A 26,642-nucleotide genomic window follows, 5' to 3' on the forward strand; every position below is an offset into this window, starting at 1 on the left:
AAAACGACAAAAAAGACAACTATACATCATTTGAAACTGCCGACGGGCACTTTAATAGAAAAAAAAAAAATGAGATTTTACAGGTTTCTGGACATTAGAAAGCTGTCTATGACAATATCTTTTTTTTTTCTTAAATTCACATCCATAGTGCTTCTATTGGGATGATCATCTAATTTTTCGGAATGGATTAATGTTTAACACTGGAGTGTATGTGATTTTTGCTAAATGAGACTTGAGCTACGGGAAGTGACAAAGAGAAAGCTTTAACCTTGCGGTCTTTTGCGTTCGTATTGTGTTAAAAAAAAATATTAGCTTACAATCATTAATCTTCTATGCTTATGTTCGGCCTTAGGACCATAGTTAATTTACTTTAGAAGCCTTAAATTCTTTGCTATAGTCTGTCTGTCATTGATAAATTTGCTTTTCCCCAACTAGTATCCGCCATATTGTTTGTTTTCAAGTTCCGTGAAAGACAACCCGAGAGGGGTCGCCTGACATAAGGCGTTTTTTAACAGTTATGGAGAATATTGAGTCCATAATAGAGGAACTTGAAAGCAAGTATCTCTGGTTTTCTATCACCCAAAATGCTCATTGTATGTGTTGGAAGGGAGGAAAAACGGGCTGTAAGAGGTTGTTCGGAGCCACAGGGGAGCCCGGTCCCCCCTCGCATCGTTTCTCCCGTTAATATGGAATATGTTCGGGTGAATGTCTCAGTTCAAACCACAGGAGCCTGGATGTTTAGGAAATAGTTAAGTTTAGAAGTACCTTTCGGAACACTGGCCCATTTGAAGGGATGATTGAATTTGTGGTGTGCGAGATAATTTTTTTTTTCTGAATTATCTTTCTATTTTTGTTTACCATTGCATAGAACATGTGGACATAGTTTAGAGAACATAGAAAGGTATTGAGTGAAAGCTTCAAATATACATATGAACTGCATACACTTTTCATGTTTCACTTATAACTGAAACACATTGGAAGTGAAACTGAGTTTTATGTAAAGACAAATGATGTAGGTATTAAAGTGTATTTTAGTATAACGACATGATTTATTCATGCACATTGATGATGCTATGAAATGGTAATTTTCACTGTGTTGAGAATTAGATAGAGTTCCAGTTTATAGGACCTACATCATAACTTTGTATGTTTAAAAGAAGTGCTAATTAGTGGATTCTTTTCGGATTGTAGAAGTGATTTATACCTCGGGAGTGTGATTTGGAGTGTTACTGAATTTTTCTTATCAGGTGATAGATTATTGATAGTGGGGATGGTCTATAATGATTAAGGAAATTGTAAAGAAAGTGAAACTTTGGTAGAAACCATGTCTACCTTAGGGCTTACTTATAACATTGTTGTTGTACTTCAGTCCTAATGGTTGCATTTAGTGGGAGACGGTAGAAATCACTTAATGAACACAGAATACACGCTCAGGAAATAATGTTCCAGGAACTGAATGGAATTGAAACGGTAACATTTATGTATTTTTCAAATAGCATAATGAGAACGGTAAATTTAGGGAAGAAGTTTGGGTAAATTAGTTGAGGTTACTGTAGGCTCTTGATTTTTAGAAGTGCTTCATTTATACCCCATATTTTTTCTGACCATAACAGCCCTCCCCTCAAGTCACATTCATTATCGTGTAGTAGAAGACAATGGTCCACATTTTGCATCCCTAGTCTAAAGTTACGTTTACTTGATTCCACTTGTGTATGTTTCTTCCAATTCCATGATTTATATATCTGGTTTTAAACTGGAACTTTATTACTTAATACTTAACAACAAAGATGACCTCTCTCATTGGACTTGGACATGATAATCAAAGATAGTTCTTCTGAATAGATCTTTTACTACTAGGTCCACATCAGGTAATCTGATGTTGAAAATGCTTGGAGCTTATTGAAACGAACCAAAACCAAGATATTAACAAGAAAATTAGAATTAAACCAAGTGGGTTAGCATGATGAAACATTGTTATGTAATCTGCTGTATTTGATTTATTAAACCCATAAGAACAGGAACCATTCTATGGTACCTATTTATTTTTGATGCACAATGTATTTGAACCTTAAACTTCTCATTTCGTCTAGTGAGAAACCATATGGCCATGCTCTCAACACATAATTTAAAGCTTTATCCCATAATTAGAATCCTAGCTGATGTTTTCTTCCACCAGTTTTCCAGTGTTACTAGCAGCATACCACCACAGCTGTATAAAACATCATGCTTCTCAATCATTTCCATGATATCAGAGAGAGAGTGTATATACATCATCTTAGAGGGAAGCCAGATTAAGTTAGGTCTAGACTATAACACTATCTGCATTATGAATTTGAAATTATTTGGTTCAGATAAAGTATTTTGATAATTTATTCATATAATGAAAGTTGTATCCTTGGAAATGATAAACAAAAAAAAGAATATATATGTTAAAAATATATATAAAGTATAAGAATTATGCACTGTATTTATAGTGTGAAATCATATCTTGAAAAGATATAGTGAATTCTGTAATGATTAGGTGTCTGTAATCCATGGTGCAAAAAAAAAAAAGATAATGAGGATTCTGTATATACTGCATGCATAAGCCCAGCCCCAGCTGCTCAAAACGCTCCCACGCTAACATAGAGGATAGTATACTTTCTTTTTTGGTATTTTCTTTAATAAGGTAATTTATAATCAGATTCCCTAAAATAAAAGGAATCTACAATTTTTTTCTTAGGAGAAGGGGCACATTTGAAGATGGATCTGAGACAATCTTGCTTCTGCAGGGTTGATTTCTTAAAGGTAGAGTTCACAAGCAATTCATTTAATCCTAAAATCTAAGAGTATTTGAGGGGAGAAGTATTTTCATAATTTTATTTTACTTTGTTGTAACGAATAAGTGGATAGTGGGAAGGGCTATGAACCGTAAGAAAAATATGCAGCTGAATATGGAGTAAACATAGCTCAAACATTCTGGAAATATGTAGAATTTATGAAAACTTCTAACTTTTCTTACCAGTACATGCTTAGAGAAAAAAGTGATAGTGTAAAGCAGAAAGAGTCAAATTTAAAGCATTTTTGAAATTTTTTTTTTTTTTTTTTTTTTTTTATACTTTGTCGCTGTCTCCCGCGTTTGCGAGGTAGCGCAAGGAAACAGACGAAAGAAATGGCCCAACCCTCCCCATACACATGTACATACCCACGTCCACACACGCAAATATACATACCTACACAGCTTTCCATGGTTTACCCCGGACGCTTCACATGCCCTGATTCAATCCACTGACAGCACGTCAACCCCTGTATACCACATCGCTCCAATTCACTCTATTCCTTGCCCTCCTTTCGCCCTCCTGCATGTTCAGGCCCCGATCACACAAAATCCTTTTCACTCCATCTTTCCACCTCCAATTTGGTCTCCCTCTTCTCCTCGTTCCCTCCACCTCCGACACATATATCCTCTTGGTCAATCTTTCCTCACTCATTCTCTCCATGTACCCAAACCATTTCAAAACACCCTCTTCTGCTCTCTCAACCACGCTCTTTTTATTTCCACACATCTCTCTTACCCTTACGTTACTTACTCGATCAAACCACCTCACACCACACATTGTCCTCAAACATCTCATTTCCAGCACATCCATCCTCCTGCGCACAACTCTATCCATAGCCCACGCCTCGCAACCATACAACATTGTTGGAACCACTATTCCTTCAAACATACCCATTTTTGCTTTCCGGGATAATGTTCTCGACTTCCACAAATTTTTCAAGGCTCCCAAAATTTTCGCCCCCTCCCCCACCCTATGATCCACTTCCGCTTCCATGGTTCCATCCGCTGACAGATCCACTCCCAGATATCTAAAACACTTCACTTCCTCCAGTTTTTCTCCATTCAAACTCACCTCCCAATTGACTTGACCCTCAACCCTACTGTACCTAATAACCTTGCTCTTATTCACATTTACTCTTAACTTTCTTCTTCCACACACTTTACCAAACTCCGTCACCAGCTTCTGCAGTTTCTCACATGAATCCGCCACCAGCGCTGTATCATCAGCGAACAACAACTGACTCACTTCCCAAGCTCTCTCATCCCCAACAGACCTCATACTTGCCCCTCTTTCCAAGACTCTTGCATTTACCTCCCTAACAACCCCATCCATAAACAAATTAAACAACCATGGAGACATCACACACCCCTGCCGCAAACCTACATTCACTCAGAACCAATCACTTTCCTCTCTTCCTACACGTACACATGCCTTACATCCTCGATAAAAACTTTTCACTGCTTCTAACAACTTGCCTCCCACACCATATATTCTTAATACCTTCCACAGAGCATCTCTATCAACTCTATCATATGCCTTCTCCAGATCCATAAATGCTACATACAAATCCATTTGCTTTTCTAAGTATTTCTCACATACATTCTTCAAAGCAAACACCTGATCCACACATCCTCTCCCACTTCTGAAACCACACTGCTCTTCCCCAATCTGATGCTCCGTACATGCCTTCACCCTCTCAATCAATACCCTCCCATATAATTTACCAGGAATACTCAACAAACTTATACCTCTGTAATTTGAGCACTCACTCTTATCCCCTTTGCCTTTGTACAATGGCACTATGCACGCATTCCGCCAATCCTCAGGCACCTCACCATGAGTCATACATACATTAAATAACCTTACCAACCAGTCAACAATACAGTCACCCCCTTTTTTAATAAATTCCACTGCAATACCATCCAAACCTGCTGCCTTGCCGGCTTTCATCTTCCGCAAAGCTTTTACTACCTCTTCTCTGTTTACCAAATCATTTTCCCTAACCCTCTCACTTTGCACACCACCTCGACCCAAACACCCTATATCTGCCACTCTGTCATCAGACACATTCAACAAACCTTCAAAATACTCATTCCATCTCCTTCTCACATCACCACTACTTGTTATCACCTCCCCATTTACGCCCTTCACTGAAGTTCCCATTTGCTCCCTTGTCTTACGCACCCTATTTACCTCCTTCCAGAACATCTTTTTATTCTCCCTAAAATTTACTGATAGTCTCTCACCCCAACTCTCATTTGCCCTTTTTTTTCACCTCTTGCACCTTTCTCTTGACCTCCTGTCTCTTTCTTTTATACTTCTCCCACTCAATTGCATTTTTTCCCTGCAAAAATCGTCCAAATGCCTCTCTCTTCTCTTTCACTAATACTCTTACTTCTTCATCCCACCACTCACTACCCTTTCTAAACAGCCCACCTCCCACTCCTCTCATGCCACAAGCATCTTTTGCGCAATCCATCACTGATTCCCTAAATACATCCCATTCCTCCCCCACTCCCCTTACTTCCATTGTTCTCACCTTTTTCCATTCTGTACACAGTCTCTCCTGATACTTCTTCACACAGGTCTCCTTCCCAAGCTCACTTACTCTCACCACCTTCTTCACCCCAACATTCACTCTTCTTTTCTGAAACCCCATACTAATCTTCACCTTAGCCTCCACAAGATAATGATCAGACATCCCTCCAGTTGCACCTCTCAGTTGCAACTGATTTTTGAAAATATTGATGAAAAATATTAAGTTGTTGCCATGAAATGTAGATGATATTTGTTAAGTTATTTAGAACAAAATCCACAAGAAAAAAAAAAAAATTGTAAGATCATGCACAAGAGCCAGGAAGAAGCTTTAAATATCATTATTTTCATTTTACCCAGACTTGTCTTTTTTTTTTTTTTTTTTTAATTTCCAACAACTTTTTCTCTTCATGTTAAGTTTAGAAATTTGCTATTAAGGTAGTGCAGTTGAAGAAAATTATTACTGAAAATGAAAAGAAATAAGAGATTATTATATGTATTTCTAGTTTTGAAATTGATTTTTTCGTATATATTTCTTCACCATGCTATACAGTGAAACAAATTACTTTTTGACGCACATACTTCTCCCTCCTGTATATGATACTATTTAAAAGTTCATAATTTTGTGTAATGTTAGAGATTCAGTGCCAGTCATTTGCAGCAGTTGCAACCTGGTTCTTTAACCTCTTCTTAAGATTATAACTTTGATTGTTCCAGTTTTGATCTGTCATGAACTCACATGTCTGGGCTTAACTTCATAAGGGGTGATTGTTACAATACCGTATTCTTTAGATGCACTTCAGTTTCATTTATAACCAAATTAGTGTGATTTATAAGATCGTTATTAATTTGTAATTTGTATGTTTACAGAATTTGAAAAGTCTAAGAGTGGAGTTGACATACCAAAGGTTCTTGAGGAGTATCTCCAGCATGTTGCCAAAACTGGAGACACAGTATTTCCATGGCATCGGATCAGATATTTCTTACGACATATGCTAGCAACAGTAAGTAAAGGTTGTGTCTTGTTGATGTTATTTATTAAACTGGCATAACTATAGTCTAAGAGAGTATATAGTTTTGTTGGTATTCCCATGGCATCAGATGAGATATTTTGTACGACAGATGCTAGCATCAGTGAGTAAGGGATGTGTCTTATTAATGTTGATAATGTTGGTATACCCATGGCATCAGAATGTGTATTTTTTTTACTTCATAAGCTAGTAACAGTGGGTGAAAATTATATCTTATCAGTATTATATATTAAACTGACTTAATAGCAGTTTTAAGAGGATTTAGTTCTGTTGATTAAGTCTGTATTGAAGTTACAGACAGTTGTTAATGAAGTCTTAGGGTTTAAGGTATTGAAAGTTTTCTTGGTCTGTCTGTATGTAATGTATGTATGAACACGTGCTCCATAACTTTTCCCATTCTTCTGCAGGTTGGCTCATGCAACCCACCCCTCTAAATTTCTAAAAAGACTACATTTTTGCACACACCCCTGGGTTATCTTTCTCTACCTTACCAAAGTTTTCTTTTCAGATGTTTGTCATTAAAGAAGAAGACTGCTCAGGCCAATAGAAAATATGAGTCCTATACAGACACAGCATCTTTGATTTCCCCAAGACCATGATGGATTCTGTTTTGACAGTTGCCAAAATACTTTCTCAGCCAGAGTAGGGCATGTTCAAAGGTTTGAAATACATTTAAGTTCATATTTTGATCCATTGGACATTATCAAATCCTTTTTCCCATCCTATTTAAGGGAGAAATATGTCTTTCTTTGAGTTCTCTTTACTCTGTGACCAGCTTCTTGGAAGTTTACTTGGATAATGAAAGCAACAAAAGTTGTTTATCTTAGGGAGGAACTTTGCTGGAGGCTTTTGAGGATGATTTGCATTTTGCACAGAAAGTGAATTTTTTATAGAATCATTTTGCAGTACAAACTCTGAAAGACTTGAATCTAACATTTGTATAGGAGCATTAGTGGACTCATCTCCAAACAATGCCCAATGACTGTGAAAGAAAGGGTTTTCCTATATTTTGCCAGTGAGTGGTAATACTGTGGATGTGAAGCCCTTTTTGCTGAGGTTGTATCACCATCAGCAGACAGAAGGAAGAGCAGTGCTGTGGAGGACCTTCCTTCCATATACGAGTTGTCCTTATTCTGCTCTATTTGGAGCACAGCCTTGAAAATGCCATATCCCCCAGAAAAGTGGTCATACAGTTGCAAATGATATTGGCAGTGATAAGAGAGCACTTATAGATAGAACAGTTAAGACTGTTTTCACCAAAATGAAAAAAGTCTCTCGACCATGATTTTACTCTCTCTGACCACCATGATATAGATAATGCTGGTTATGCTTATTCCTAAGACTTCATAACTATACAGCAGTCCACCCATGCTTATGAGGTCTTTGTTGAGTTGTGAGATGAAATCTCCCACCCACTGACCAACGTTACTCACTTGCTCTCACTTCTTTAGTGCAAACCTGCTGGCTGTTGTTTTTGTCAGTGTTTTTACCTCATGATCTTTGCACTGACCTTCAGAGATGTTGGATCTATAACCTTTTGTTTTATTTGTATATTATGATATGTATATCATTTGTATACATAATATGAAAATGTGCTTTGTTTGTTCTTAACAGCTCTCTCGCATATGATAGTACATCTGCTCAGTTCACTAGTCAGGTGATCATAATTGCATCATACTGGTGCAGTGGTCTGCATTGTTTTGCTTTACAAGTAGATTTGATTTTTGTTCTTTGTTTTTTGTGTGTCTTTGATATGAATGGACACTTTGGTGTCAGTTTACAAATCACCATTGTGTGTAAGATAAAGTAAGAAGTACTTTTATAGATGTGGAGGTTCACAGCAGACATGGGTTGATAATTAAGAAAAAACGGGATGAGTGATGTACCAGATGCTGTGTCCCTGATCCACTTCATGGCATTTGGGTTGGAGTTATGGTAATGAATAGATAGATTTGAGTTCATGCATAAAATTGAGGAATTTTTGTTGTTTCATTGCGAAGTTTTATTTAGAGAAGTTGACTGGTCAGCTGACCATATATATTTATTTATATTTATTATACTTTGTCGTTGTCTCCCGCTGTCTTTCTTATCATACTTAATCACTGTTTCCCACAGTAGTGAGGTAGCACCTGGAACAGATGAAGAAAGGCTGCATCTGCTCACATCCATTCTTTAGCTGTCTTGTAAAATGCCATGAAACCACAGCTCCCTATCCACAACTAGGCCCCACAGACCTTTCACTGGTTTACCCTGGATGCTTTGCATGCCTTGGTTGAGTCCATTAACAGCACCCTGACCTTTGTATAGCACATTGTTCCGGTTCACTCTATCCCATTTGTACCTCTCACCCTTCTCCATGATCAGGCCTCAGTCACTTAAAATGTTTTTCACTCCTCCTTCCACCTCCAATATATATATGTTTGCATTACACATGACAGGTAGAGAATGGATGTGACAAGATGTGGCCTTTCTTCGTCTGTTCCTAGTGTTATCTTGCTAATGTGAGAAACAGTGATCAAGTGTGAAATATATATGTGTATATATATGAGGGTGGACCATGGAGGAGTCTGTAGGGCCTGTATGTGGATGTTTTACGGTTGCAAGGCAAGGCCTATAGATAGGGTTGTACGGAGGAAGGTGGATGTGTTGGAAATGAAATGTATGAGGTCGATATGTGGTGTGATGTGGTTTGATTGAGTAAGTAATGAAAGGGTAAAAGAGATGTGTGGAAATAAAAAGAGTGTGGTTGAGAGCAGAAGAGGATGTATTGAAATGGTTTGGACATATGAAGAGAATGAATGAGGAAAGATTGACAAAGAGGATATATGTGTCAGTGGTGGAGGGAACAAGGAGAAGCGAGAAACCAAATTGTAAGTGGAAGAATGGAGTGAAAAACATTTTGAGTGATCGAGGCCTGAACATACAGGAGGATGAGGTGTACAAGGAATAGAGTGACTTGGAACAATGTGGTATACCAGGGTCGACATGCTATCATTGGACTGAACCAGGGAATGTGAAACATCTGGGGTAAACCATGGAAAGGTATATGGGGCCTGGATGTGGATAGGAAGTTGTGGTTTCGGTGCATTGCACATGACAGCTAGAGATAGAGTGTGAACAATTGTTGCTTTTTTGTCTGTTTTCCTGGCACTACCACACTGAAGCAGGGGGTAGCAATGCTGTTTCCTGTGGGGTGGTGCCACGAATAAATGAAGGCAAGCAATATATATATATATATAAACGCGGGAGACAGCGACAAAGCAAAATAAATAAATATAAAATATATATATATATATATATAGGTGAATGTAGGTTTGCGGCAGGGGTGTGTGATGTCTCCATGGTTGTTTAATTTGTTTATGGATGGGGTTGTAAGGGAGGTAAATGCAAGAGTCCTGGAAAGAGGGGCAAGTATGAAGTCTGTTGGGGATGAGAGAGCTTGGGAAGTGAGTCAGTTGTTGTTCGCTGATGATACAGCGCTGGTGGCTGATTCATGTGAGAAACTGCAGAAGCTGGTGACTGAGTTTGGTAAAGTGTGTGGAAGAAGAAAGTTGAGAGTAAATGTGAATAAGAGCAAGGTTATTAGGTACAGTAGGGGTGAGGGTCAAGTCAATTGGGAGGTGAGTTTGAATGGGGAAAAACTGGAGGAAGTGAAGTGTTTTAGATATCTGGGAGTGGATCTGTCAGCGGATGGAACCATGGAAGCGGAAGTGGATCATAGGGTGGGGGAGGGGGCGAAAATTTTGGGAGCCTTGAAAAATGTGTGGAAGTCGAGAACATTATCTCGGAAAGCAAAAATGGGTATGTTTGAGGGAATAGTGGTTCCAACAATGTTGTATGGTTGCGAGGCGTGGGCTATGGATAGAGATGTGCGCAGGAGGATGGATGTGCTGGAAATGAGATGTTTGAGGACAATGTGTGGTGTGAGGTGGTTTGATCGAGTAAGTAACGTAAGGGTAAGAGAGATGTGTGGAAATAAAAAGAGCGTGGTTGAGAGAGCAGAAGAGGGTGTTTTGAAATGGTTTGGGCACATGGAGAGAATGAGTGAGGAGAGATTGACCAAGAGGATATATGTGTCGGAGGTGGAGGGAACGAGGAGAAGAGGGAGACCAAATTGGAGGTGGAAAGATGGAGTGAAAAAGATTTTGTGTGATCGGGGCCTGAACATGCAGGAGGGTGAAAGGAGGGCAAGGAATAGAGTGAATTGGAGTCATGTGGTATACAGGGGTTGACGTGCTGTCAGTGGATTGAATCAAGGCATGTGAAGCGTCTGGGGTAAACCATGGAAAGCTGTGTAGGTATGTATATTTGCGTGTGTGGACGTGTGTATGTACATGTGTATGGGGGGGGGGGTTGGGCCATTTCTTTCGTCTGTTTCCTTGCGCTACCTCGCAAACGCGGGAGACAGCGACAAAGTATAAAAAAAAAAAAAAAAAAAAAAAAAAAAATATATATATATGTATATATGAGTGGATGGGCCATTTTTTGCCTGTTTCCTGGTGCTACCTCACTAACATGTCAAACAATGTGATATGATATGATATGATATAATATTTTTTTGTACATGCTCGCCATTTTCCGCGTGAATGGGGTAGCATCAAGAACAGATGACAGTGCCTTAGAGGGAAAATTCTTCACTTGGCTACTCAGTTCCTCCTTTAAGGAAGTAATACAGAAGGGGAGGATTTTCAGCCACCCATTCCTGCCCCTTAGTCTCCATCTACAACACACAGGAAATACGTGGGTTGTATTCTTTCTCTCCTATCCCCAGGGAATGATGAGTGTTTGCTAGCTGGCACTGACTTCCACCAAAGCAGAAAGTCTGACTCACTTGAGCATATGATAATCATCCAACCTGTATTGTTGTGCTGTAATAACCTTATAAAAAACCCTTACAAAATTAAGTGGAGAGCATGTGCCATGCTTTCTAATTAAATTAGCTGCATGCTGGGGATGGAGACTGCAGGAGACTCCTGGTTGTTTGTGAAGGATTCAAGATATCTCAGATATCAACTCTTCCACACTTTTAGCAGTTTATAGTAATATTGTATTTCATTTAAGACACACCAGAAATGAAATAAGATATTAACTTGCTCTGGATGCGTATTTTCACTGTAACATTGATTCACACGATCTCTCACTGATAACAGTTCTTCCACATTTTGAGCAGTGTATATGAATATATTTTACAAAGTGATATTTTATCTCATCACAGATGCTGTCCATCAGAAAAGAAGTAAGCTAATTAAACAGGTTTTTATGAAAGCATCTCTATTACACAATGAGTGAATTTTGTAACTTCATGCTTTGTCACTGATGTTGAATCCACCATATTTGTATTAGTGAAGCTGATAACTTATTTCACATATAGTATACAGCCAATCCCATGAGTGAGGTTTGAGGTTGATCGGGAGAGATGATTTGGCAGGATGTGGGATGGGAGGTGATGATTGCCTGTGGCATCACCACTCTTTTCTTCACCCGTCCCTCTCGCTCTCACTCATTTGCTTGCTTCACCACCCCCATGATAATTAGGTTTCGAAATTGGTTCTCTTTGAGTGTATTTTTTCCCATGAATTTTACATTGAATATTTTCTCAATACATCCAATATGAATATTGTTCATCACATTCAAATCTACATATTAGTAGGAGGTCAGGGAGAATCTCTATTGGTCAATACACACTATACCAACAGTCTACTTACTGCTGTTAGATTAGTTGAAAATTCATCTAACAAAGTCATCTCATGTTCCCTTCCACAGATTTTTCGGTTCTTTGCAGGTGCATGTGATTTCTAGGACCATATTACTTATTACCCTCTTCACACTTTCACTGTCCATCACCACCACTACCACTACCACTGCCAAATCTACCTTTGCCTGCTTGTCTGCCTTTACTGGTGAAGACTTTTGTCAGCTTTCTTAATATTGTTAGGTGCATAGATATCCTATTTACATTTAACTGTGTAATTAAATGCATTATGTACAAATTAGTCTCTCATAAATGTCATGAAAGAACAATGAAAATAGGTTTGAGGATGGATGGGCTGAGATTCAGGAACATATTCTTGTCTTTTACATGTTATAGTGCCAGACATGAATATATTACACTTTCATGCAATATTGTGTTCTTTGTTTTTTGTTTGAGCTCAGAGGCTGATAATGCACCTTTACTGTATTGTTGTTTGTTTCTTGACATTTTTGTTTGAAAATTTAATTGAGAAGTCTTCTCCAGGCATTAGATATTTCCAGTTGGAATCCCACTTACAAATCTTTTATGAATGTCATTTGGAGTATCACATTAGAAAATAATTGTTATGCATGATCCCTATGTAAATGTTGATGAGACATCATCTCTGGTGAGGCTTCATAATTTTCAACAGACAGATAGGAGTGCAGTCTCATCAAGGATCTCCTGATCCAAAGGAGCCCATAATTTCCTTGCTCCTGAAAGGAGTGCAGCCTCAGAGCTGCATGAGCCCCTTAAAAGGGGTCCTGGTATTGTGTAGTAATGATATTTATAGCCACTATAGGACAGGCAGATGCACCCCCTAATCATAGCCATCTTGGATGAAAGTATAACGGAGAACAAGAAAAAGAATGAAATTATTTACCCTTTAAAATGCAGGCATGTTCCAAAATGTCCCTCACAATAGGCACAAAAGCCATATGAAAATGAACTTTTTTTGTACATATTTGCCATTTCCTGCATTAGCAGTGTATTGTCAGTAACAGATAACTGAGCCTCAGAGGGAAAAATCCTCACTTATCCTGCATCTGTTTCTTCTTTTGTAAAAGTAAAATGGAAGGGAAGAATATCCAGCCCCCAACTCTCACCCCTTTTAGTCACCTTCTATGACATGTTAGGAATAATGATTCTTTTTCTTTATGAAATTATAGATTAGACTTTAAAAGTAACAGAAAATACTCTGAAGAATGTTAGCCTGGTTCACTGCTTTGTGATGGCTGGAGTAGGGTGTGGGTCACATGCTTGACAACCCGCGATAAGAAATGATCACATCTAGGTGATTTTTACTTCATATTATGGAGCTGTTTTACACTTCACTCAGTGCTGTTGGATAAAAAACATGAATATATTCAGAAATATTACACTACTGGTTCACACATTAGAAGTCGACAGTGGGTGGCCAGCATGTTTAAAGATAGTTGAGGATCTTTTTTCACCATTATTTTGAACTTTGTTTTACTTTCTGTTTTTGTTTTATACTCAAGCATGGTGTTTATGGTTAGTAACATAAACATATTTATGCTATTCATACTACAATTAAGAATAAAGACAGCTAGTGAATGGCACAAGTGTGAAGGATAATGGATGTTCTGTCTTAGGAAAATATTCTGGTTGTTTATATATCCCTATTACCATTTTCCATTCTTAATTTGTTCTTGTAAAATGAATATGGTAGAATAATAAATGGATTTTATTTTCATGGAAGGATTCATTCTATAACATAGGAAAACTTTGGTTGTGATAGTGTGTGAGTTACATCACCTTTTAGTTTTTATTTGCCATATATTGCAAGGCATTGAGCTTTCCAGCTTTTCACTTGATAAAGAAATTATTGTTGACAGATATTTTTATGTTTTGTGACTTTGACTAAAGGAAACTGAGCCAAATTTTGTGTTTTTCTTGTCATTCATTTTGAAAGCAAGACGATGAATTTTGCGAGAGTAACAGAATATTTATTGGTGTGAATGAAACCAGTCAGGGATATTGAATCATAATTGACTAGGTGTTGGTACTTACTTGTATGTTGGTTAATGGTTGCTACTGCTGATTTTCATTAAGTCTGTTGGTAATTATTTTTATATGAGGCATAAAGTTTCTGTATCATACAACATGAGGTCTCTCCTTCAATAAAACTACCATTTTTTATTCTTGTTTCATTGTAACCCTCATATCAGTAAAGAAAATCAGTCTTAACTGCTTATAATTTTACCACTTCTATCACTTATATGGCCTATACCACTTCAAAGTACATTACTCTTGGTGTCACACATTACTTGTGAAGTTACATTCTTCAGAGCACTTGCAGTTTGTTAGCTTTAGAAATTGACATTGACATTTCAGTTTCCAATTTACCTCTTTGTTGAAAGTACTCCCCAAGTATTGAAACTTGTTTGACTTATTCATTGTCTGTTTGGTTAATCCATTGTCTGTTTGTGTAGCCATATCATTCACATTTCTCATTGTAAAGACATGATGACCCACCTTCTGTTTGCATTTACAATCATGTTTCCATTCACATGCACACACTTACCAGTTTCCAATGCCAAAACTTTCAAATTCCACAAGCATAATTTTTCATTAACATGGAACAACATTGTTTCAATCTAGAGTCAGCTTTCTCACAGTTCTGTGCAAAAAGTTAAAGTAGGATAAGAGAAGTTTGATTTGAAGTGTTTGTTAACATCGTAAATGCTGTTGTGGGAGTGTCATTTAACAAGGGGGATGTTTTTACAGTAGAGCCATAATGGTACATGGTCAAAGCTGAGAGGTTGTAGTAATAAAATGACAATTATGTATTATGTATTTCATTCATAAATAAGGCTTTTGAGGACAGATTAGATCTTTTCATCTTATATAAACCCTTTTTTAACTTCACTGTAATTTTGTTTACCTTCTTGCATGTAAATTTTTTCAGTCCATGAAGTGGAAGCTTGATGTCGTCATTGCTTTAACATTTGTCAGTCTTACTGTTTATCTCCTGGAACTGTATTAGCCTATTAAAGTAATTTTGAATAGGTTTTTACTTACTAGCTGTAAAACTTCAGGACAGGTGGAAGGATGGAATGGATGATGCTTTGAATTATTAAGGGTTGAACATACATGAGGATGCAGGGCATGTATGGGATAGAACAAATTAGAGTAGCGTGGTATAGGAGGGGCAACGTGCTGTCAGTAGGTTGAACCAAAGTGTATGAGGTGTTTAGGAGAAACCATTGCAAGACCTTTGGAGCTTGGCTGTGGAATGGGGAGTTTTGTTTTGGTTCATTATACGTGACAGCTAGAGAGTTGATGCATGAAAATGAGGCTGTTTTTCATCATTTATGGGTGCTACCTCACTAATGCAGGAAAGGGAGGACATGTGGGAAAAAATGTGCCACATTGCTACAGTACCTATTTCTCTTGTATTTAGTTGTTTTATCAATTACAGGTAATGAATGAATTTTATGAAAATTGTGGGGGAGAAGATATGAGTGAGTGCGGCAACATACCAGCCTTCTCATATACAACTACTCGTGATAAGCTACTCCATCATTTTGATACTTTTACTGGGTAAGTAAAAGCAGTTATCTTACATGTTTTTTGATTAAAGAAACTTTAGTTAAGGTCCACCATGAGCTCCTTCTCAATGTTGATGTTAAGTTCCTGGAAAACCCAATACTATGCAATATGCCAATAAACAAGCAATTGAAAAATATAATGTAAGAGGGGTTTTTGTTCCTAGAAATGATTTTTTCCACTGTACCTCTTAGATATGGAATATACATGAAATGGTTTAGCTGAACCACATCTTAACCATTCTCATTTAGTATGTAGTGTGGACAATTTTTGATTGATATTAAGCTGTAAATGTGGTGATAAGACTTGAGGTAGAAGTGGAGTGAGTTTGGTTGGAATAAAGGTTACTATGAGGGACAGAGAGGGACACTAGGCTTATCTGCTTCACCCCCTGAATTATCTGACATGGCATTTGTTTCAATGTAGGTGAATGAGTTTTCATATGCCTTTTGAAAATGCTATCCAGTGTTAGCTGTATAGTATTGCTATGTCTCTTTATCTCTCAAAATCTCCATGTAGGTATGTGAATCTCTCAGATATTTTGGAGAACACCAGGGTACATAAATAGTTGGAATCCATATACTTTAGTAAGATCTGCAGCCTTGCCTAAGTAGGCAAAAATTTTTGTATTAAGCTCATGTTTGCTAATTGGGTTGTGGTTAGGAATACTCTTCCTCCATCTGAGATTCCCATAGGTCAGATCCTTAGAATGTGACTGTCAGCTAAGTGTTGTTCTTCAATTTCTTCAGAGCCAACACTAATGGTAGAATTAAGAGTTTTCTGCAGGATCTGGGGCATTGTTTCTTCCTGCCCAAAACCAGAGAAACCATGCACACATTCAGGCAATACTGTATCCCAGACACAAGCAGTTGTGCATGTGACATCCTCTTAGGATGTTATGATGTTGTTTACAACACTCATGGTGTTATAATTCTTCCACCTGTCCCAGATCAAAAGCTTACCTTCTAGGTCTTGAAATTGGTGAAATATCCAGCTCAAGTAATAAACCTCAAAGATGGCAATTATACACTGATCTATGGGCTGAAGCAAGAAAGTGATATTTGTAGGAAGGAACATTTGGATTCATCTCAGTCAGGTGTTGAAAATGGTGTGGCACATCGTTCAGAATAAGAAATATGTTAGCACTCTACAGCTGGACAGTACCAAGAAACCACTCCTAATGAATATTTTTGAGGGATCCAAGGCTTCTGTTGAAATGCTACATCATAGTTTATTCCTTTCAAGCCATGGGATTTTTTGAGTGAAACATTCACAAGGGCTTAAAACTTACAATCTCCCTCCACATTTCTAATGATCAGTAACATACAGTTATGGGTACCCAATGCACTTTTGTGAGTGCTGTTAGACCATCCTAGATGTATTTTACTCCCATGAGCATTGTCCATCCACTGGTACATATGTTTTCTTAGGAATATAATGTCAACATTTTAAATCTGTTTTGAAATCTTCATAAGCAGATAAATTTGCAAAATTATCTATATGATTATCACTTATCTTATTTTCAGCTGGTGCCTGTTTTTCCATGCTTTTATTATCCTTAAGCCAGAATTTTTTCGAAGTTCGAAACTGGCCAGAAGAGTAATCACATGGCATTGAAAGATTCACTTCCTGATGGAAAATTTTGGTTTCTTTCATGATTAATGCCCATTTTGTGCAAAGTTCTCACTCCTGTGTTGGTTAATACACTCCAACAAAACCTTGATTCAGTTTTTCCTTTTGAACGTATCTGTGGCATCTCATTATCAGTGAAACTTTTTTTTCTTGTTTTTTCTTTACTTAGTAAATAAAGGAGGTACCAAGTCTTACTCAACACTCCTTGACTGAAGCTCTTCTAGTTTTTTTGTAAATCTAGTTTCTTGTGTAAATCCACCTATTTTGGTAATATAATGTTGCCTGTGTTTTCTCTTGGCACCATTACTACCCACTGGGGGTATCCCAAGGTCTTTTAAACAGTTTTAGATTTGTACTGGCAAAACCATGAGTAAAAAAATCACACTGAAGCCCAGTACACTGAAAGGAGGCATGCATAAATAGTGAACTGAACGTTTGCCCAGATGCATCACATGGGAACTAGAGTAACATTGTCCTGAGTGTGTGAACTTACTGCACAATTAAAAAATTAGTTTCAGTATTTGGAAAATACTTTTGTATTTTGGAAAAAGTATTTTTATATGGAATATTTTATAGCTAGTTGATGAAAAATTCCACATCTTAGGAAGCCAGATAAAGGTTCACTTACCTATATTCTGTATTACAGTGTATTGTATTTTTTTTATCTTGATATAGTGTAAAAAATATTTCATGGGTGTTACCAGGCTCAAGTGAAAAAATCACCTTTAGTGGGGCTGTAACTGTGGGAGTACAGTCGGCAAAAAACTTCTCACTCCGAGTCTACATTTTCCTGTTGCTGGAGGTAACACAGCCTTGGGCTACAGGAATCATTATATGTAGAGTCCTGGATAACACTAGGACTCTCATAGAAATTGGTTCTAGGATAATTGTAAGAAATTAATAGTTTCATTTTATTATTTAAGTAAAAACTTTTTTATGCCTAGACAACTCATATAACAGTCCAATGTTTTTTTATTTATTTTAAACAATAACATATTCATTTTTATTTTAAGAAAAAATCCTTTCTAGTTAGATTAAATTTTTTCCTTCTGTTGGTAATATTTCTATCATTCTTCAAAGCTCTCTATGCAATTTTTTTATTAGAGTTCTTATTGTAATGTTCTCCATGTAGTTAGAAACAAATTAAGGTCTTTAAAAATATTTGTTTAGTAATTTACTGTATATTTCAGTGCACCGTTTACCATACAGAGACTGTGTGAGATAATGGTTGACCCCACAAGACACTACAAGCGAACAGACAAGTTTTTACGGGGTTTAGAGAAGAATGTGTTAGTGGTGTCCATTATTGAACCTGGCCGGCCGTAAGTATCAGTTTTTTATATGTATTTTTGTTACATAATAATTTTTTAATCCCATTTAAACTTTTTATTCATTCCCCTTCCTGTAGTTTATCCTTTATGAACTTTTATTGTGGTTTAAGATTTTGGTTGACAGTACTCCTCGTAAGTTATTGTATTTTGTTGTTATTGAGGGTCCTTATGCTGATGTATGGTAATTTTGAAAGCTGCTTCATATTTCAGTACAATTGCTATTGTAGGCATGGTGTTCTGTATAGCATATGCAGCTTTTGTACTGCATTAGCAAGTATTTCATTATGAAGCACTGACTGACAAGGACACTTAATTTTCTTACAGATGTTTTTCCAAATTCAGGGACGTGTTTATTTTAGGAGATATCGAGCATTCTTATTTCATGAACTTTTTTGGTCAAGTACAAAAAGATTGTTGTTGAAAGGAAGAAATAATCAGCCATTGTATTGTGTGTCAATAATAGTGCTTGAGTGTATTTTTGTAAATGTAACGATTTGGTTTCCTCAGCCTGGAGTGGTTCTCAGACCAGAATTGAGAGTAAGTGACAGTAATGCAGTCTTCTGGGAGAAAGGGTTAAAAAGTCCTGATGTTGACATGTTAATTCTGAAAGCTGCAATTTTGGCCCTGCCATTTCCTGTATCAATTGTTTCCATGTTCTTTGTTCAGTGAGCTGTTAACCACTTATTCAGTCTAATTATTTTGTAAGCAATAAGATTATGATGGTAAATTACATTCTTAGTTGGTTCAGTATTATTACCACAGCTCTTTTGGTAAAATACTGCTCGTCTATCATACCCATGTCCTTGAAAGTTTCAGATACCAGATACACAGTATTGTCCATTAATTTGTACTTACGTACTGAGGTAACCTATAGAGCAGTCTTTTCATTTGCATTTTTTCTTTCATTCAAGTAGTTTGCAGCTGCTATGCATTTATAATAGGCAAACTTTACAAATATTGTGTCAAGAATTCAAACCTGATTGGATGTGTTGTTAATTAAGGGAAAATTGTGTACTTATTTACTCACATTGAATTTTGAAAATTATGTGAAATACAGATAAGTGGAAATATGTACATTTTTCATCAAAATATGCTTTCAGGCGACGTAATGAAGATGCTCAACAGACCCTGGTGAATGGCCTGCAAGAGAGTGGATTGCACACACCACCATTATCAAGCTCCTGTCCAACATCTCCAGTATCACTTCACTCCAAAAGAATAACTTTAACTCAGGCTACAAATTCTGTTGCAAATAATACCAGTGGTTAGTTTAATATATTGCACTTGTTACTAATTTTTGAGTTTGATTATATTTTGGTCAAATATGATTTTCCTAATTTTTTTTAATTGATATGATAAAAGGCAAAGCTATTTCTCACTTTTTTAACAATTAATTTAGGCTACAAATGCCATTCAAATCATACTAGTAATTAGTATTTTTTTTATGTGTTTTGGTTTAACAAGCAGGTGTGAGGTTTGAGATTTGCTTCAATCAATTTATTGGTTTTATTATATAATAATTCAGCTGTATTTTAAGATTATCTATTTCTAGTAAACAGTTTTTGTTGTACATCTTTAAAAGTTTTTTAGTGACATTATGATACAGCTTTGTCATCTTTTTTTTTATCACCTTTAAATAGCTGGTTTCCTTGCTTGAACTTATTTTTTCCCAATTATATATCACCACCTTCAAAATCCTCTAAAGTTCACTCCATCACCACCCTCTTTCATTCATCATCCTCTCTTCATCACTCCCCATAGACCTTCACAACCTTTTCTCCATAATTATCCTCATTCTGTCACCACTTAGCAGCTGTATAATGCTTCCAGAAGTGGAACTCTTTGTTATTTGGTTATTTCCATTATGCTGTCTCATTTTTGTTTGTGCAGAACTTTCTCCTCATGCTAATGTCTCTGCCATCTCAGCAGACTTTTTGACCAAGACTCCTCTCACATATCTCCATGAAGCATCAGCTTTTAAGGGAATATGTAAAGCTTCTCACATGTGTTGTACGAGGTGAATGCTGACATAAGTATTTTGGAATATGCATACTTTATAATTCATGTTTGTGAGCATTAAGTGTGAAATCTACAAGAGGCATGCATTGTAGAATATTTGTATGGATGTGAAACCCAACTTTCTTGTGTCTGGAGAAGTAGACATTTATAATTTAAGTTTAGTTAGAACAGAAAGAATAAAGAATGAAGATTTTTAAGAGGACATGTGTAAAATATTATTAGAAAGACATAGGGATGTAGGTCATTTAAGGTGATATGAACATGCTGAACATAGGGTAGATGATAGATTGCTTTTAAAGACATATAGTAGTATAGCTTTAAGTTTCAAAAAGATAAACTGTTGAAAAGATGAATAGATGCTATCAGAAATGTGCCACTAGATATAGCAATCTTTATAAGGGACTGCTGATTCGCTTTTAAAGACATATAGTAGTATAGCTTAAGTTTCAAAAAGATAAACTGTTGAAAAGATGAATAGATGCTACCAGAAATGTGCCACTAGAAATAGCAATCTTTATAAGGGACTGCTGATCATTTCTCTTTCAGTATTGCCTCCCACATATGATCAGTCAAATCTTCAAAAAAATTAGTGAAACAATAATGTAGTGGAATGAACAAGTTTAGCATCAAAGTTGCTTCCAGACGGCAAGCATCAAAGATATTCAGTAAGTCTGATCACATTAGCTACTTTCCATACATTTTGGCATGGACCAACTATAGGTACTTGACAGATAAGCATATTGATATGATGATCAGTCTTGTCCATGATTATAGTATGAAGGTGAAATTGCACTTCAGTAGGAGTTCATACAATTATATTTAAACATGTAATTTTTCTATACATATGGCACATGTTTCGTGGAGACAATCCACCTCATCAGGTGCCAGTACTTAACAAAGTTATTTAAATCTCAACATCACCCTTGATTCCTGCCATCCAACACCAATATTTATAGACCAAACACTGTCTTCTTTGTATGGTCATAACCGTTGTAACTCCCTTTAATCACTTTCCCTTACAATGGTTACAACCAGACCAAGCAGACTGCTTGGTCTATAAAGATTGGTGCTGGACAGCAGGAATCAAGTGGAATGTTGGGATGTAATAACTTTGTTAAGCACTGGCACCTGATGAGGTAGATTGTCTTCATGAAACATGTTGTGCCACAGTTATAGAAAAATTACATGTTAAATATAATTGTATGAACTCCTTCTGAAGTGTGATTTTACCTTCAGACAAGCATATATGTCTACAATTGTGTTTATGAGACAAGCTACGGAGAGGGGCTGAAGGCCCTCTGCATATAATACCAAGATGCACAAATTATGGTCGGTTATCAAACATACAAATAAGAGAGCAATATTCAAGGCAAATCACATAGAGTTACCATACATGTTTATGAAAAATACTAATACATACAAGGAAAATTACAAAGCATTTTGAGTAGTTAATTACTGTAATAGGGCTTATGGCTTTTCTTAAATATGGATGTGCTATGTAATAAGGTGACTTGTATGTAGAGAAATAATGAAAGGGTGTGCTTGATAGTGTAAATGGAACTGAATGAAGTCAAAGGTAAAATAGAAAGACTGCATAAAGTAGTTAAAAGGATATGTATTCACAGCAGAATTTAAGAATTTGTGTGATGACCTTTGTATGTAGGGAAGGTTCTAAAAAAACACTGAAATTGATAGTTAGTTATGAAATCACATATATCAAATAGCAGTTGTGTATGTTTTATCTCTGTTTAAAACACACAGCCTTCCTGTGATAGACAATTCAGATTGTTCATTTACTTAGTGGACACTGAATTTTGAAAAAGCTCATATGCTCAAAACAGTCCCCTTTTGCTTTACCCTTTTTTGTTTCATCATTTAGCTTAATAAACATCACTCTCCTCTCTCAATGTATATAATCATGTTTAACTTGTATATTACTACTTTTATTGATTATTTTATTTTTTCAGAGTCCTACAGTCAAGCAATCATTGACAGTGGAAACCAAGTGATGGCTCCAGAATCTAACGGTCCTAGTAGTGTGCAGTTAGATGAAAGAAATGGCGAGTCAGTGACAGAAACAACTGAGCCTCCTACCAAAAAGGCTAAAACTGAAAGAACCTACGAAGAAAAAGCAACAGGGTCAGCAGAGTGTGTGTCACAAGTACAAGAAAAGGGTAAACCTTATAGTCCTCATGAAACAGAGAATATGGAGGCAGAAGCAAGTGAAGATGTTGATAATACCAGTAACAGTATCCCTAATAGTGCCAAGACAGAAGTCTTGGACTCTGGAGAATCAGCGGCCATGTATCAAACAGTGAAACCTATTAATAATAAAGAAACTAAAACAACTAATGAAAGACGTGTTCACCAAGTAGGAACAAGTGAAGTAGTGACACAGGATTCTCCTGAACTTGCAAAGGAAGTTAGACAGAAAATTGAAGTGAAAGATGATACTATGTCAGTGACCCCAGAAGTGTGCTCTTCAAACAATTCTCATAGAAGTGTGACACAAAAACTCAAAGAAAAAAATGATACAGTTGGTTCATTATCAACAGCTGTTGCTATTATAAATGCTGAGGGAAGCCCTGATTCTGCTGGAGATACTGCAGAAGTAGTTCATCAACAGCAAGAACATATGGAGGAGGCACATAAGGTAAGTTTTAGTTTTCCCATTTCTGAATCAGTCAGTTTCTTCGTTCATTCATGAAACCATTTACTGTAAAATGTGATTGTCTTGGATTTTGATGAAATTTGACATACACAGGAAACTTACTGCAGTGGCTAGAAAATCTCCTGCCTCATTGGGGTCAGCTTTACATGTAACATGTAAATGAAAATATTTTCAAATTTTTATGCTTAGAAATATTTTAGTTGAATTATACCTTCTTTCATTAGGACGAAAGAGAGGGAAGCTCAGAAGCTGCAGCAAGTAACACTAGAAGTGAAGCAGCACACTTGTCAGAAGGATCTTGTATACAGGGGAATCAGAATAGTAATAGTCATGAAGCTGACAGCACTTCTCAAGCACAGAACAGCATATTGAGCCAGCCAGCTGCTTCTGTGAGTGGAACATCAGCTTCAACCATGTCTTCCCTGTCATCAACAGACCTCTCCTCAGTCACACCCCCTGCCACCTCAGTTGCACCATCCATAACTTCACCTCCAGATGCAGCAGTGCACACTACCTCTCAGACTTTATCATCAGCCTCTTCTACTTCAGCCTCTGCCAATGCTTCTTCCCCTGTCCGTGATATTCCGGACCTTACCACTGGCGTTGGTACTGCAGCCTCTTCTTCCACTAGACCACCAAAGTCAGACTCGATGGTTGGTCAAGAACCTGATCATACCTCTTCAGACAGTTCAACAGTTGAATCTAGTAATAAGAATGAAAAGGACATTGCAAATGTTAGTTGCTCAAGTTCCCCGTCAAATGAGTCTGAAGTAAAAAACCAACTAGTGGAAGAAGACTAAAGTTAGTGAAATACATTGTTAGCCTATTTTTATATAAACTTATTTTACACAGCTGTACCTGCCATTTGGACACTGTTATTCAACAATATTTTTTCATGTCTTAAGTTTGTGGAGGACAATTGTTTAAAAATTTACACATGATTTTTGGACTTTCCTTACAAATGTCTTTCTTTGTAAAGAGGATAGTTGTATTACTCTTTTAATGTTTTTGAAGTGCTGATTATTATCAGCATACAGAAATGTGATAAAAATAAAAGTTTTCTTTTTATGGAGGTATGTGGTTGATTAATACACCTACAAAGTTTGTGACAGATTCCCCAAGAAGTCGACTGAACTGAGAAAGCTAAAAAAAAAAAAATTAAAAATTAAAAATACAAGAGAAGGTGCTTGCCATTGTGTGCAGTAGTTTTGTGTTGCCTTCAGTTGTGTATCCTGTATGTGTATCATTACAGTATTTGATATGAAAGTTATGTCTTATGTAATTCTGGGATACTTGAGGCGTTAAGATTTACTGTAATATGACGGTGTTTGGTATGTGTTTATTCCATTAGTATGCATTAGAAAATGGGATGTACTTAGTTCTCTAGGTAGATTTCTTTTGATAGGATATAACCTAAGAACTCGGATATAAATATCTTGGAGATGTATTTGAAGTAGTACTTTTACACTTCACTTTACAATGGATATCATCAGTGTAACAGTTTGGGAAGCATTGTACAGTTTGCCTGGGCAGCAGTAAGATTTTTTTTATTTCTTGCCTGTCTTTTAACAGACAGTAATGAAGGCCGAGATTAAATCTGTATTATTTGTAACAATTATACCTCTGCTGGTGGAATTTTGCCTGAAGTTGGTTAATATTGTATAATTATATAACTGGGGGTTTCCTTCCATCATTTTACCTGGTACTGTTCTGATTTGCAACCCTGTATAGTTATATGTGGTGTTCGCAATATATAGTATTGAATATCACTAGACCTGTTTACTATTTACCCACAATACTAGTAAGTTAGGGCTGGGAGAGGGTGGTTTCTTGCAATATCACTTTTTGAGGGTATGCTTTTCATAGATGTACTCTAAGGATGTATACTTTTGCAAATTGTGCTACAAGACTGTATAAGTACAGATTGTGCTTTAAGGACATAAACTTGTATTGGTAGTTCTCCAATTTATACCTTAACACATTTCCTTTGAGGGATGTATACTTGCAGGTATACACCAAAGATGCATACTTACACAGGTTTTGCCCTCGAGGCACATATTTGTACAGATTGTGCTTGAAGGGTGCACTCTTGTACTAGTTGTGCCCAATATGGATTATGCTCCAAGAGGTTTACTTGTACAGTTTGTGCTCTAAGGTCACGAGTGTTTTATTCAAGGGGTGTGGATTCCTGTTATGTTGACGTACGAGAACTGTTACCAAAGGATGAATAGATGATGGCAGCAAGTTCCCTGGTTCAGGTGTTATTATCTGGCCATTTAGTCCAATCTCTAGCATAATGTATTTCTTACAACGGAAAACCTGTCAACATAATAAATATCATCGTTATTTAGATAAAAATTTTAAGCTTCAAGATGTAAAAACAAAAAAGTTTGATTTATTTTGCATCAGGATTGTATGTTTTATAGAGAAATGTCCAGTAAAAGTAAACCATTGCAAGCACATTATTTACCTGCTTTTACTTCTATTTTTTTTTCTTTTAGCATCATAATGTATTTGTTGGAAGAAAATGAAAATATTCATGTACAAATGAATATTACAGATATGAGTACATACTAGCAGTAAACTACACAAACATACAGCCCTTGATTAAGGTTGGGAAGCCAAAGTACTGTACCTTTAAGTATTTTGTGCTCCTTCTTCACATCTGCTTTTATCATAAGACACCCAATGCTTTTGAATTCCACAACCATAAATAGGCTCATACATATGATAAAGTTTTGCATAAGGAAGGGTATTGCAGCCTTATGAATACGAGAAATTAGGGTTACATTGGTCTCTTATGTAAGATGTGTTCCATTAATTGCACATGTAGATTTATAACATTGATGAGCATGCTGCATGAGGAATAAGGAACAAGGGTAAAATGATATGAGCTGCAGACATTTCTAAGGAAATAATGTACACATGTTCAAAGCAAAGTGAATTGATGGTGGAACAGTTGACTGGAAAGGTGAAAGATTAGCTGAGGTTTGTTAAACAGTATGGGAATATAAGACTAAGCTTTCAAAATATGATTAAAGGCAAGTGCTTTGGGAAGCTGTCACTGTCAACACATAACTCACAAGTGTCTTACATTCCATTTCATCCTTGGTCTCCATCTTATTCCCTCCACAATTGACAAAAAGTAATTTATCTTTCATGTCTCTCCTTACTCATCCCCTCCATATATCTATACCATTACAGCACACACTGCTGTTCTCAAGCATACTCCACTTACTACCACACTGTCTCACAGTATCATTCCTAACTCAATTCTCTTCACACCACCACATATTGACC

General features: G+C 36.7%; 1 protein-coding gene across 3 annotated transcripts; it reads left to right on the top strand.

The window, feature by feature from the left end:
• The first annotated feature begins 426 nt into the window (after positions 1 to 426).
• On the top strand, positions 427 to 25,795 carry LOC139753245 (uncharacterized). Of its 3 annotated transcripts, none has more exons than XM_071669492.1 (7): positions 427 to 554; positions 6,225 to 6,358; positions 15,562 to 15,683; positions 18,512 to 18,643; positions 19,753 to 19,916; positions 22,639 to 23,324; positions 23,567 to 25,795. In XM_071669492.1, the coding sequence occupies exons 1-7, from the start codon at positions 518 to 520 to the stop codon at positions 24,140 to 24,142; spliced, it is 1,851 nt and encodes a 616-aa protein (XP_071525593.1). In that variant the 5' UTR covers positions 427 to 517; the 3' UTR covers positions 24,143 to 25,795. The 3 variants fall into 3 exon arrangements, with proteins under 3 accessions (XP_071525593.1, XP_071525592.1, XP_071525594.1); XM_071669491.1 differs by lacking the exon at positions 427 to 554 and adding an exon at positions 691 to 748; XM_071669493.1 differs by lacking the exon at positions 427 to 554 and adding an exon at positions 6,894 to 7,044.
• The last annotated feature ends 847 nt before the right edge of the window (positions 25,796 to 26,642 follow it).

The sequence above is a fragment of the Panulirus ornatus genome, chromosome 14, assembly GCF_036320965.1.
Source record: "Panulirus ornatus isolate Po-2019 chromosome 14, ASM3632096v1, whole genome shotgun sequence".
NCBI lineage: Eukaryota > Metazoa > Arthropoda > Malacostraca > Decapoda > Palinuridae > Panulirus > Panulirus ornatus.